At 24.6% G+C, this 14,074-nt stretch overlaps 3 protein-coding genes across 3 annotated transcripts; 1 reads left to right on the top strand and 2 right to left on the bottom strand.

Annotated features, from left to right (window-relative positions):
* Positions 1-2,543: 2,543 nt before the first annotated feature.
* LOC112690827 (zinc finger BED domain-containing protein 5-like) lies at positions 2,544-2,978 on the bottom strand. Its single transcript, XM_025564921.1, has one exon. It carries the CDS (start codon positions 2,976-2,978, stop codon positions 2,544-2,546), a length of 435 nt encoding a protein of 144 aa, XP_025420706.1.
* A 3,718-nt stretch (positions 2,979-6,696) lies between these two features.
* LOC112690818 (signal peptidase complex subunit 1) lies at positions 6,697-8,746 on the bottom strand. The gene is made up of 4 exons (XM_025564915.1): positions 8,555-8,746; positions 8,248-8,307; positions 8,086-8,172; positions 6,697-6,862 (listed from the first exon to the last, which is right to left on the bottom strand). Exons 1-4 carry the CDS (start codon positions 8,588-8,590, stop codon positions 6,722-6,724), a joined length of 324 nt encoding a protein of 107 aa, XP_025420700.1. The 5' UTR covers positions 8,591-8,746; the 3' UTR covers positions 6,697-6,721.
* A 336-nt stretch (positions 8,747-9,082) lies between these two features.
* On the top strand, positions 9,083-12,847 carry LOC112690817. The gene is made up of 3 exons (XM_025564914.1): positions 9,083-9,124; positions 9,737-10,203; positions 12,395-12,847. Exons 2-3 carry the CDS (start codon positions 9,757-9,759, stop codon positions 12,605-12,607), a joined length of 660 nt encoding a protein of 219 aa, XP_025420699.1. The 5' UTR covers positions 9,083-9,124; positions 9,737-9,756; the 3' UTR covers positions 12,608-12,847.
* Positions 12,848-14,074: the final 1,227 nt, after the last annotated feature.

Below are 14,074 nucleotides of genomic sequence, written 5' to 3'. Positions count from 1 at the left end.
AAAAAAGCTTGAAACTTTGATAGAAGGCTCCTAGTGTATTGTTTCAAAGGCAGATGAAAAATATTAAAAATCCTTAGTCACCGTTATTTTTATAAGCATTTAAAGATCAAATTTTGACAAAATACTGAAAAAACACGAAAATTAGCATATTATTTTGAGTTGAGAATTCATAAAAATATCTTCATAAAATGATAATTTTCTTCATAAAATCCTTCATAAGTTTGTCTAATTATATTAAAAAACCAAGAATCCGGTCGATGACAACTCGTCATTATTAATTATTATACATCAAAACTTTAACCATAAAAAAAAATATTCCGTGGGCCTGGAGCACAATGTACCCGTTGCCTTCCCCTTCTGAACGGCCCTGATAACAGTACTTAAGATCTTGTTACTTTTGGATAAATTTAGATAATTTGAATTAATATAATATTTATGTTATAATTATTATATGTTAACATTGTTCATTAATAAATAGTTACTTTTTGAATTTGTTTACTAGATATTTTATGTATGAACTATTAAGTTAAATATTATTTGATAATTTGTTTGTAAGTATTTTATTTTATTTATATAAATAATCTTTGTATTCAAATTATTAAACAATGATTTAAAAATAAAAAAAATTAGTTTAAATTATATTTAATTATTCAATATAAAAACTATTATTATAAAATATTTTTGGGTACATTAATAAAAATAAAAATTTTAATTTTACAGTTAATTTATATTACATTTTAAGGAGGATCAAACTTAAATCACAGTATAACCAAAAATATAAATATATTTTATTTAATTGATGATTTGAAAACTAAAAATAATGAAGAGGTAAAATGTTTTTGTACGCTAGTGGTGCTTATGGTTTTCACTAGGGTCCAATTTTTTTTTGTAGAACATTGGGCCATTTGGGTCCCAGTCCGTCCTGTGGACAGGTATGATTTTGTTTTTTTGTTTTATTGCTGGACAATTACCAGATCAAAGTGCGAATGCGATATGGGGGGGGGGGATTTGTTTTCGTTAATTATAATTATACAGTTTTCGCACCGGATATAATGAACTTTAAATGGTCTTGAAGATAATATGCTGCTAAATTGATGTCATTATTAGTTGACAAGATAGCTGTGTCGTCGGAAAATGTAGTAGTGATGTTAGTTTTAGGGATATCCACAGTTAAAATATTATATAAATCCAGTGAAAGATTATTTCTTTGAGGAACATCTGATTCAATGTTATAGAAGTGGGAAAAAGCACTTTCGTGTCTAAAATTACAATTTAATTAAAATAATAGTGTACTTATTTTTAAATGAGAAAATATTTATATGCTGAATAATATTTATATATAATTAATACAAATACGGATAACTTTAGAAGTTAATGATGTGAGTGATCACAATAACAATATGCAGGGAATAAAATCAAAAATAAACAAACCATAACTACGGCGAAAAAAGTATATATTTAATTACATTATGTATTAGATATGTAGCCAACAACATATTATTGTTATTATTATATTAAATTAGTATTTTATTTTCGTAATAGATAAGCTCTAAAGAGATTAAAGATAATAGATTTTACTCAGGTGAAACATGATTGATGCAAGTGCTCTATAGTGATCGCATCACACAACCAATATATAAGACCTTTGTCGTATTATTATCTACCAAATGTTTCTGAATAATGTCTACTAACGGAAAACACAAATGAAAATTGTGAAAAAAACCACAATGTTATTCGTTGATAGATGACGATCGAAGAACCCATTTTAATCTCTATATTGCGTCCATCTAATTATTAGATATCGTTAATCCATTCACTATCAAGCTGCAGAGTAAAACTACTGTTCAATAGTTGTACAACGTTTTTTGATTTTTTTGAAATCAGCAAAGCGTCTTTCGAATTCAGTTTTTAAACTTTCCAAAAAACTTCGTAAATTTTGTGATATCAATCTCGTGATTTTCATCAACAACTTTTTTCAAGTTAGGAAAATGTAAACGTTCATTACCAACATCTTGTAAAAAAAAGTCAATTTTTCTACAAAAAAAATTTACCTCAGATACTAAATGGCAAATTATTTTCTGATTACCTTGAAGTTTCAAGTTGAATAAATTTATGTGTTGAAATATATCTGTCAAAAACGCAATAGTTGCTATGTTACTGTTATCGCTGATAAATTCGTGATAGTCTTTGGCAGACAAATATGTACCTACTCTAAATTAAAAATAGTTCAATTTCATTCAGTAAGTTAAAAAACCTTTGCAAAACATTTCCTTTGCTCAGCAATCTCACATTATTATGAAGTAATAAATTGTCAAACTGAGTATCATTTTCTTGAATAAGTGTCTTAAATAGTCTGTGCTGGAGTGAAGATTTTGCACGTATAAAATGAACAATACTCATTACTGTTTTCATAATTTTTTCCAAACACGGATCCAGTTTGCAGCATAGGACGCTTTGATGAATGATACAATGGTACGATAAAAGATCAGAGTTGCATTTAGGGTCATTTCTTAATCTTTGAACAAAGCCTTGATGAGCGCCAATCATCGCTGGTGCACCATCGGTTGTAACAGAGATAATTTTTTTAAATTTAAATTTTCTGTTTCAAAATACAATACTACAGTATTATACAAATCATTTCCTTTGCTGGTCCCTGATAACAGCAAAAGTGTCAATAACTCTTTGTAAAATGTCCCACTGATATTGCTCAAGTATCTCACGTAAATTATTAGCTGAGATATATTTGTTATATCACAAGATTCATCCAAGGCTATAGAATAAAAATCAGCAGTAGATGGATCTTGTTTCAACTGATTGTGATTATCTTTGGCCAGTACTTCAGTATTTCTCGTGTTAGTGGATGCTGATATTGGGATATGACGAAAAGTTTCAACAATTTCCTTTTTATTTTCAAAGAGAACATTTACAGATTGAAGCATACATTCTTTAACAATATCAGCATCTGTAAATGGCTTCATATGTTTACCGAGTATCCACGAAATTTGTAAAGATGCCTGTGCACATTTCTGTTATTCAGTCATTGCATGGCTCAAAATTTGAGTTGCCGATTTATATTTCATTTTTAGATTTTCAATTTTTATTTTACGAAGGCCAGTACCCAATGGGAATTTTTCGGCAAATGACTTGTGTGTCTCATAATGACGTTTGATATTAAATACTTTTATAACAGCCACTGTTTGATTACAAATTAAACAAACAGGTAAGGCACCTACTCTATCTAGTAAAATAAAACAATATAAGTCCATCCATTCAGGACAAAACTGTCTATTTTAATTTTTTATTTTTCTTCTTTTTCTATCCATAGTCAAATTAAAACAAAGAATAATATATTATTTAATTACGAAAAATAATAAATAAAACGGAACGGACGAACAAAAATTGCGTTGCAGCAGACACCACCGTCTCACCGATAACTGACGGACTAACGTGTTGATATTGACTGAAGATATTCTTCACAGCTAGTATAATATTTGTTGCAGCTGAAAAAACCTAATAATGTACAAAGATAAGAAATTACCTGCAACATTTCGACTGCAACAGTCGCGCTTGATAATAAGTACATATTAAATTATTGGATTTTTTTCTCAGTCTGCGAGCCGGTTAAAATGCATTCGCGGGCCGCCATTTGGTGACCCCTGATCTAATACATTACAGCTTAACCAAATAATCTCATAAGATAATTATGATGATCATTATAAGTTTATTCGTAACGTGTATGCAAAATAATCATTTAGCGTTCACTTATTCTTACTGATTAGGAAATTATAAAAATCATATTCGTATTTAATTGTCTTTATAGGACCAGGGCCGGATTAACCTAAGTGCAAAAGAAGCATTTGCTCCAGGGCGGCAAATTTAGTGGGGCAGCATAAATAAAATAGCTTCAAAAAAATTATTTAAAATCGTCATTAATACAAGAAACAATGTCCAATTTATCAATTTTATGCATAGAATCTGATTTGGTTGAGGAAATGAAGTGATAAGAACTAGCATAAAAACTTGTAACTATTAAATCCATAAAAAAATATAATTAAAAAAAAATAAAAAATTTATAATATATACATAGTTATATAGTAATAGTTTTTTTTTTTTTTTTTAATTGGCGTTAATATTAAAAATTACTTTAATTATTATCTATATATTTTGAACCAATTTATTAATATTATAATTGTATTTTGTCAGTATTTTCCATTAGTTTAAAAAAATTCTTTGCAAAATTATTCTGTGTCATTTAACATATACTTATTTATACTTTTTAGTTTAAGTAGATTGATTATTATATTAGGTACCTATATTTTATAATATATATTTATAAGTGGTATTTTATTTTTTAATTTATACATGAAAACCAGGATTTTTTTTTTCGATCTCACTTAAACCTTATTTTTTTGAGGGGGAGGGGAGGGGCAAACATTATTTGCTCCAAGGCGGCATCGGCCCTTAATCCGGCACTGTATAGAACTTGAAACAACTTCTTCTCCAACTCACATTTACACACATTCGAGGGTAAAGAACCCGCAGCACGCGCTCATACGCATTTCATTGGTCACGTCTCTGTGCACATTTAAGTGGTAGTGGAGACTTCAGGATACGTGTGCGCAGTGGCGTACATATGGGGGGAGGGGGGTCCGGGTTCAAACTCTCCCAGGGTCAAAAAAAAAAAAAAATTTGTTTTATTATTGATGACATGTAATAAATTCGTAGTTTCATTATTACGCTTTGAACTTAAAATATACAACTATACAAATATTATGATAATTAAATAATTATATTGATAGGTGTTTGAAAAGTTATGTTTTTATATTCCAATAACTATTAATTTACTGTAATGTAAAAGTAAACTGTAAATTGGTAAAACAGTTTTATAAAATAATATCTATTTATAGCAGTTATTTATCTGTGCAACGAAAAACAAAATAACGATTATATTTGTTAATTTTAACAAATATAATTGTTAAATATTAATAATTGTTAAACTTAACAAAACTAAAAGGAAACAATTACTAACCTTGTTAGTTGTTGGTCAATGTAGACAGTAATAAATACATACATTGCATATAAGGTGTGTACTATCTATAAGATACATATAAGATAGTGTCTATCCATAAGCGCAATTAGGGGGGGCCTAGTCCCCTAAATTTGTTATAGCCCTCCAAAATAAATTATTCAATTGTTTCGTTTAATATTAATAAACTTTTTAAAATTTAACTGTAATTCTTATTGTTTTTAGAAAAAAAATTAATAAATTAAATTTTTTCCAAATTGTAAAATTATTTTATATTGCCTATGATAAAATATGGTAAATACTAAATATCATTTGCCTATATTTGTTTGAAACGATGTTTATCGATACATTGATACGATTGTTAATTGTTTTACATAACATTTTACAGTATATTTTTCAGTATGTACTGAACCTATAATATACAGACATTATATTATTATTGTAGATAAACACATATTTATGTTCCACAATGAACCAAGATCGGTTCAGTAATGTATCAATACTTCATATTGAAAAAGATATTGAAATTAAAATCCATAAAATATTAAAACTATTTATTAACAAAAATGAAACGTGAGTAAATAAATATTTGTTTTTTTTTTTTGTTTGTATGTTTTATATTTTTAAGTGGATGTATATGGGGGTGTGGGGGCACGCCCCCACGGGTTACATTTCATATAATATTAGATGGGGCTACAGCCCCCCCAAAATTTTAGCTCTAGTTGCGCCACTGTGTCTATCCTCTATCACAATTTATTATTTATACTATTTATGGTTATTCTATTCTGTTTATATTTATTCCAAATAATAGTCGATATCACTATCACTTTAATTTTAGAGCTGTGTGTAATAACCGCTTAAGGATCATCTATAATTATACACAGCGTCAATTAAATTAACCCATGGTGTACATTATCTATAATTTTTGCTTATCGTTATATTATTATTATTATACCTAATAATATCATTATATTTATTATACCTACATATTATTTCTTCGAAATTTTTTCCACTTGTTCAAATTAATCAAGAAAATAAATTTCATGTATTATTGTAATATTATAATAAGTATTTTACATTCAATATTGTATTTTAGTGACCAATGCCATTAAGCGTCCACTCGGACTTTTGTAACTTTAATTAAGAGGACGCATAATCATACTATAAATAAGAAGGGGGACGCCTCCCACCACTTTAACCGTTGGATTTGGATAGTCAAAATCTCCTGTATGCGAAAATCCATACTTATCCATATTTCACATATTCATCACTGTATTTTCTCTTTTTAATTACTTATTTGAAGAACTGAAAACTAGGCATTTTCTGTTTCTGGTGACTGTATTTTCGATAAAATCGAATTAATTTTATTTCCATAAATCAAGGTTTTAAATCTTGCTCGGTCAATTTTGAAGATGAGCATTAGAATTGATAATAATAATAAAATAATTTCATACTTCAAATCAGAAGATATATAAGATTATAATTATATATGAACAAGTTTTAAAATTGAAATGAAACATTTGAATTAAAATAAATTTTTCTTTTATAATTTACAATAAATAATATAGTACATACATTTCAAATAAATTAATATAACTATAGTTAAATATTTAATTTTTTTTATTTCAAATAAAATTTATAACGTAATAGGAAATAATTAAATGATGAAATCAAAACAATATATAATAAACTTGTTTATTTTGACTTCTTTTTTTCTTTTTTTTTATCCTCTTTATATTCATCATAGGTAAGGTTATGTTCGATTTTCTTAACCTTTTTCACTTTTTGCCATTTAAGTGGATTACGAGCATACATAGGCCATGGTGGAATAGTCAACTGAAAATTAATGTTGAAATTATATTAATTTCTAAAACAAATGTACATACATTAAATGATTCAAAATTATAAATGTATAATATTGTTTATATTTTATATTTTAAATAAAAATGAATACAAATATTTTTTATCTTAAACAGGACAATAATACTATTAACTAAATTTCTCCAATCAAATAAAATCATCAAAAGTAATGTAATGCGCAATCTATGTTTTATTAATAGGACGTCATTATTTCAATAATTCAGTGACATTAAAAACCCACCATTCTTCTCTTGTTTATTCAAATGTTAAATATTACTCATTGATTTGATTCAATCAAATATTAATGCAGGAAAAAGTCATTAATTCAGTACCAAAAAAACACATAACTATTATACTATGTTGTAATAATTTACATCATTTAAAATGTTTAAATTTTAAAAATTAATAATTATCTGCTTTTATAACACATGCACAGAAAACAAACAAAATAATAAGGCCCAAATCTAATGGTATACCATTGTGATTTTATATATGTCAATAATCAAAAGAGACTGCCATTAGTCAAATTATTATCCTGCTTATTCTTCTACACAACCGGTTCATCAGATCTTTCAAGAAGCTCTTCGTTGCAAGTCATGATTGTATGTCAGACTGTCAGTGTTTTACTATCTAAAACAAATTAGCTCTGTTGCATGTATGCTCTGTGTTCATCATCAGTTTATCAAATCTTCTATTTGTTTCACTTCATTTCAACCTCACACTATTAATGTAAAAATTATTAGTACCTGGCTCATTTACATTTGGAGACCAACAACAAACACGGGTAGTCAAATGAACCAAATATATTTATTTATCTTCCAAGACTACTCAGTTGCATTGATCAGCTATCAAATCGTTTTTAACATTGAATCTCTTAAATAAGGAGGAAGATAACCAACCAATTCCATATCTAGTTCATATATCCCCACTAATTTACTTTTTTTTATTTCTCCTTTTCTTTCATAATGTGTTGAAACACAATATGTTTTTCAATAATAACTTCATAAAAACAACAAAAAATGTACTACCCATCTTTTAAAGATTAAATAACATACATAATTTTGAATAGTTTTAAATGCTTAAATATTTTCGATAATGAGTTGTTATAAATGTAAAATACATTAAAGTAATATTTAACAACAATAAAATTAGAGGTATCTATAAAAAAGAAATATTTAATTTATAAATAATTTACTTACTAAAGCAGAGATAAAAAATCCAATTAATGTTAGACCAATTGTTATTGAAAATTGCTCTTTAATGTAACCCAAAATGAAACCAACAAACTATATGAAATACAAATAATGAAAATGTTAGAAACTAAATAATTATTTATTCTTTTTTAAATAATAAAAACTTACTCCGCACGTGGTAATAATGATTCTAAACAAATATTCAGCATGTTTTTGTCCAACAAAGTCCTAAAATAAAAAACAATTTATAAATAAATTTTAAACGATTCAATTTTATTCTAAATATACAAAAATTAATAAGGAAATGAATATGATTTTAACTACTTTATTATTGTATTTGATTTAACCCATATTTAATTATAAAAATATTAATTATATTAATCATGAAAAATTAATAAAATATATTTATTTTAATTATATGTATAAGTATAAAAATAATATAATATACTAGTCTTCAATGATTTTTGTGTATTACCATATGCCATTTCCAAATTGACAAATCATCAAACATTATGCTTTATTAATCTTAAATAATTTGAAAAAGAAAATAAGCAAGAATTCAATTTTCAAAAAATATAGTTTTTTTTAAATATTAATACAACACACATTAAATTTCTTCGTGAGTAATGAAAAATAAAAATTTGAAACGTTTTATGTTTATTTTATCATATTGCCAGATTGTATCACGTCACCTTTTTTGTAAAAAAGACTTTGTAACATATTCAGCTTTATCTTTGGTTTTTCGAACATTTATCAATTTTATCAATGTATTTCGCGCTTTTATCGCTATCAGTGTTCAATTTTTATTATTCGTTTTATTTGTGATTATTGTTTGAAAAACAAATTTTTTATACAATTGAAAATGTTTCCAGTATAAAAATGTACAATAAATATTCTTATTATAAAAATAAAGTTTTTAAATATTTTATTTATTATGATAACATTTTTTTTTACAAATTTCAATATTTTTAAAATTCTAGGTTATATAATATAATCCAGTTATATTATTATAAAAATCATTTATAGCATAGGATTTGAAATACAGGTATTATTTAAATATTATTGAATATTTGAAAATGGTTAAAATCAATAGGGATTATTTTTTTTATCATCAAAATTTTTGCTCATTGTTATTGTTGTTTTTAAATATGTTCTTACGTGAGTTATGTCAATTGTTAATATGTAATAATATGTTGTAATCAGTATAGTTTTACTAATAGTTAGTTCATTTTTAATTTTTAATATTTTAAAATCCCTGGTATAATGATATTATTTTGAATCTTAATTAGTGAAGTTTATTGAAAATTAAATAATTAATAATAAAATAATGAAAAATAAAATTAAAATTAAAAATTATTAAATAGTTAATACTTGTAAATTGAAATATAAATAAATAAATAAATAAATAAATAGTTTATATATAAAAATAAATAAATAATTAAAAGCTTAGACTGAAGTACTATTATATTTGTAAATTACAACATGTTTCAAATTAAAAATTCATAATCAGGTATATACAGTTAATAAAATAATGACAGGGCTAAGCTTTTATTTAATTTTATATATATATATATATATATAAACTATTTGTTTATTTATTTATTTATTAAATAATTTTTAATATATTTCTTTTGATCTTTTGTTTTTTGTTAATTAGGTGATGTAATTCTTAATAAAATGGATTCCAATCGCAATACAGTTTCAGCTATATTAGAAGAAGTCAAGGATGATGTCCATATTTCAACAAGTCCATTATCAAACCCAATACGTCCAACAAGCACCCATGATTCCAATAAAATTATTATTTATGTTCAAGACAAGAATCGTTTTGTAAAAAGTGAACAACAGGATTTATTTAATCACATAAATAATCCACCTTCCTCAGTCAACTATCATTTACGTCCTATTGCTGCCAGAGTTCAAAGAATATTTGCATCAATAGGCATTGTTAGCCAAGGTTTATTAGCAGGGTTAGCACTAGCACAATTATTTTTAGGTGAAGCATCCCAGCGATCACCATTGATATTGATGTCATTTTTTCTTCTATCAACTATATGTATGTGTACAGTTCTGGATATTTTTGATTTGTACAAATGTGAAAGCTTCAAACCAAAATATATTTTAGTAAGTATAAATTTAAAATAAAATGCTATTCACATTTATAATAACAGAAGTAAAATTGATTATGAACACATAAAATGTATAATTCTATAAAAATAATATCTAATATTATAAAAATCTTACTTCTTCATATTCTATTAATAATTTTAAAGTTTTCTTATTAAAATATCATAAATTTAAAAAAAATTAATTTAATTGAATTTTTATTTATAATACACTAACAATTATCTCTTGTTTTATTTTAAATTAAATAAATATTTTTTTACATTGTGTATTTACATCTACTGATTGTTATTTACCACAGAGGCTAAAATATATTTTTTTTCGTATGGCACACTTAAGGATTTTGTCATACTCCCTTTTCAAACGTTAACAGTATTGAGTAACACCGTTAAAATAGTTAGTATTTTCGATTTTGCTGATGATACTCGTTCATCTTGAAATTTTAAAAATATGTAAAATAATTTAATAAAAAAAAATGTAAAATTAAAATCAAATGTCATAATAGGTGAGTATAAAGAATAGAACCACAACACGCTTTTAAATTTTGTACTACACACTTAATATTTCGAATTGCACAAAGTGTGTCGTACTGCTCACAATTTTAGTATTTGATTTTTTTTGGTTTTAAAAAATTTTTGTTAATTAAATAAAAAATATATATAATACCCGTTATTATTGAAATATCTCATATTAATATTTGTTTTCAATGAAAAAATTGTGTTTAAAAGAAAGATAAGTAAAAAGTAGCCATTAAGAAATGTTAAATTAATATTATGTAACGTACAAATATTTGTTGAGAAATTTTTTTTTTTAATATATGTGCTTTTTGATCCAACATATTGATTATTGGTTATAATTTGTAGTCATTACCAGGGTTTGTAAGTTCATGCCTAAATAAGCATGCATCTATGTACTTAAAATTAGCAAAATATGCCTTAAAAAATTGAAAAATATGCATTAAATATCTAAAATTACAGATTTAACAAATGCTTACTTAAAAAAAGTCATAAATCATTTTTGAAATAACATGAAAAATCCATTCATTTTTTTTTTTTTTTAGCTATACTTTATTATTTTATGTCACAATTAAAAAAAAAAATAGATTTTAAATACTATTTAATACTATTTAATACTATTCTTGAGCCTTCATGAGCTGCGTATAATGTTTGTCTTTGTTTGTAATTAATTTTAAATCTGAAATTTTTGAAAAAAATTTATTTATTAAATGTATGAGTATCAAGAAGATAAAAAAAGAAAAGATAACACAATTTCTATTTTTAATTTTATATATATTTTCCATTTAGATTTTTAATAGATTGTTGTATAATATGCCTTATAAAATAGAAATATGCCAAATATACAAAAACATGCCAAATATGCAAAAACATGCAAAATAAGGTTTCACATATTTAACTGTGGTACCTTGAAATGTATTTCTATATCATCTAGCATTAAATACAACTTTGCAAGATTGATATGTAAATGCATGAACTTACGAGCCCTGGTCATAAGTAATTACATAGATATTTCTGAGTCATAAAGATCCATCATTGCTGACAAATAATAATTTCCATTTTCCAAGATTCTTAATTACTTACTGTAGTAAGTAATTATGAATCTTGCTCTGTACCCTAAATCTTACTCTTAAAAGGATACCTATAGCTACATCTTGCTATTGTGATAGCTGTCACTGTTCAATAATTTTCCTTGTATTTTCTCAATTTTCTCATTTTCAGTATATAAAAACTTATTGGCAGATAACCGTCGATCATTCAAATTCCAAAACTTAAAATAAATACTAATCGTACAGTGCAATTTTAATATGTAATTTAATTTTTAATTCAATTTTTGATTTTAATTTATTTTTATTTTTTGTAGTGTAATTGTAAATAAAATTTCATTTTTTACTCATTTTTTAATAATAATTTGAATTTATTTAGTAAATGATACATTTTTTGATATTTTTAGGGCATTTAAATCAGAGTCATAGTAATAAATATTAAGTAATTTGGTCTCAATAATTTTTTTATATTTTGTGGCTAAAAATTAAAATTTATATTTAAAAAATAAATAGTTTAACAAAATAAACATTCTTTATGAATTAACTTCTGATAATGTTACTGGATTTGAATAATTTTTCAAAGAAATTTTAATCATTGAAATTATTATTTATTATATGTGTGTTTTACAGGTGTTATTCTTGAGTGTATTAACAGCTTTAGCTGCATTTGCATGCACTACATATGATACAGTTATTATGTCTGGTAGCAAAGTTGAAGCCAAGGTGTCAGAGACTTGGAAAGCATTAAATTGTTGTCGGTGTTATGGAGCAGTCTTAGGATGGATTATTATAATTATAATGAAACCTAAAAATCAACTTGCACAATTTTTAAATTCTGATTAGATTTTTCTAATCTAACTACAACATATAAATATAGTACATATACATTACTTACAATTATTCATATTAAATGATTTTTCCTGTATTTTAATAACTTCATAAATTATTAACCTCCCATAGATGGTTATGAGTAGGGCCCATAACTTATAGCAATTGCATATTTTTTTTTTTAGAGGCCCAAGAAATATCTATGTGAGCTATAATTTTGTTTCAGATAACTAAAAAGCTAAATACGAAATTTTATGTTGCATATTTTTACATATTTTAAAGTATAAAAGCTATTTTGCTTTTTTAAGTCTTTTTCAGTTCCGTAACATTTAAAACATTATTTCTTAATAATAACAAGTAATTATAGTAGTATTAATTATTTATATTTATAATTAACTCATGTTCATTAGTTTCAAAAGTTTAAATTATATATTTATTTATATCATATAGCGACGCGATCGGTATTTTAATAATTAGATTTTGAAATTTTTTTTTTTTACGTGATATATTTTTTTTGCATACTTTTGTATTTTTAGTGCAATTATATAAACACATATGAAAATTTTTATGAGCATATTATAGCGTTTATAACTACCATTTTTAAAGCTATAAGTTATGAACCCTGGTTATGAGTAATTCAACTATTTGTTAAGATAGTAATAGATTCCTGAACCTCCCTTTACACTTTTGACTTATCAATTGCACAAATATATTATGCTTTTTTTTTTTTTTTAATTATTAATTGATGCCAAAGTATATTATTTTTTCTATTATATGTATAATCAAAACGATAATCAAAATAGTTTTAATATTATCATTAAATTATGTAATATAATAAAATAATTAATTAGTACAATACATTTAATGTACACTACTTATGTGCCTTATGTACAGTATTATTTATTCTGAATAAATCTAAGTTGTGTTAAAATATTGTTTAAATAAAATATATTTGTATAACTTTTTTATAAAGTTTTTCTTAACTTCTAGTAAAATACTTTAAAACAATTATACAGTAAATCGTTTTACTGAAGAAATAAGTTATCAATTCTTTAAAACTCAATACATCCATTAACCTTATCTAATCCAAGGACTGAAGAATGAACTTCCTCCACCTATATTTAAATCATAAATATATAAATAATTCAATAAAAACTATGCTTTTTTCTATACTAAATTAATAATGACTTTAAATGTAAATTAACATGAACCAATTCGAGGGTGCTAAGCACACAAAAGATTTTCCAAATTACACATATGACCTCTAGTTGAGAAACAGACTTTATCACAGACCTATACAAAATATTATTCTGCAAATATTTATAGTTAAGTTGAAAAATTGTCTCTTCAGTTATCACAATTTGCCTATTCTACTGATACCAACAAATTTTATACATTTTGTCTTATATTTATACAAGTTAACTAGTATCCAATAGGCACATTAAGTAAATTGTATTGCAGTATGGATGTTTTACATTTATA

The sequence above is a fragment of the Sipha flava genome, unplaced genomic scaffold, assembly GCF_003268045.1.
Source record: "Sipha flava isolate LNK unplaced genomic scaffold, YSA_version1 521_pilon_pilon, whole genome shotgun sequence".
Taxonomy (NCBI): Eukaryota; Metazoa; Arthropoda; class Insecta; order Hemiptera; family Aphididae; genus Sipha; species Sipha flava.
Note: the sequence above shows the minus strand (reverse complement) of the source record. Positions and strands in the feature narration are given on the sequence as shown.

Coding starts and splice junctions, on each gene's coding strand:
- LOC112690817 (XM_025564914.1), top strand. CDS start 9,757: ATGGATTCCAATCGCAATACAGTTTCAGCTATATTAGAAGAAGTCAAG. Junction 10,204..12,394: donor TCAAACCAAAATATATTTTA/GTAAGTATAAAT, acceptor TGTGTTTTACAG/GTGTTATTCTTGAGTGTATT.
- LOC112690818 (XM_025564915.1), bottom strand. CDS start 8,590: ATGTTTGATGATTTGTCAATTTGGAAATGGCATATG. Junction 8,308..8,554: donor CAATTTGGAAATGGCATATG/GTAATACACAAA, acceptor TTTTTATTTTAG/GACTTTGTTGGACAAAAACA. Junction 8,173..8,247: donor TCATTATTACCACGTGCGGA/GTAAGTTTTTAT, acceptor TATTTCATATAG/TTTGTTGGTTTCATTTTGGG.
- LOC112690827 (XM_025564921.1), bottom strand. CDS start 2,978: ATGAAGCCATTTACAGATGCTGATATTGTTAAAGAATGTATGCTTCAA.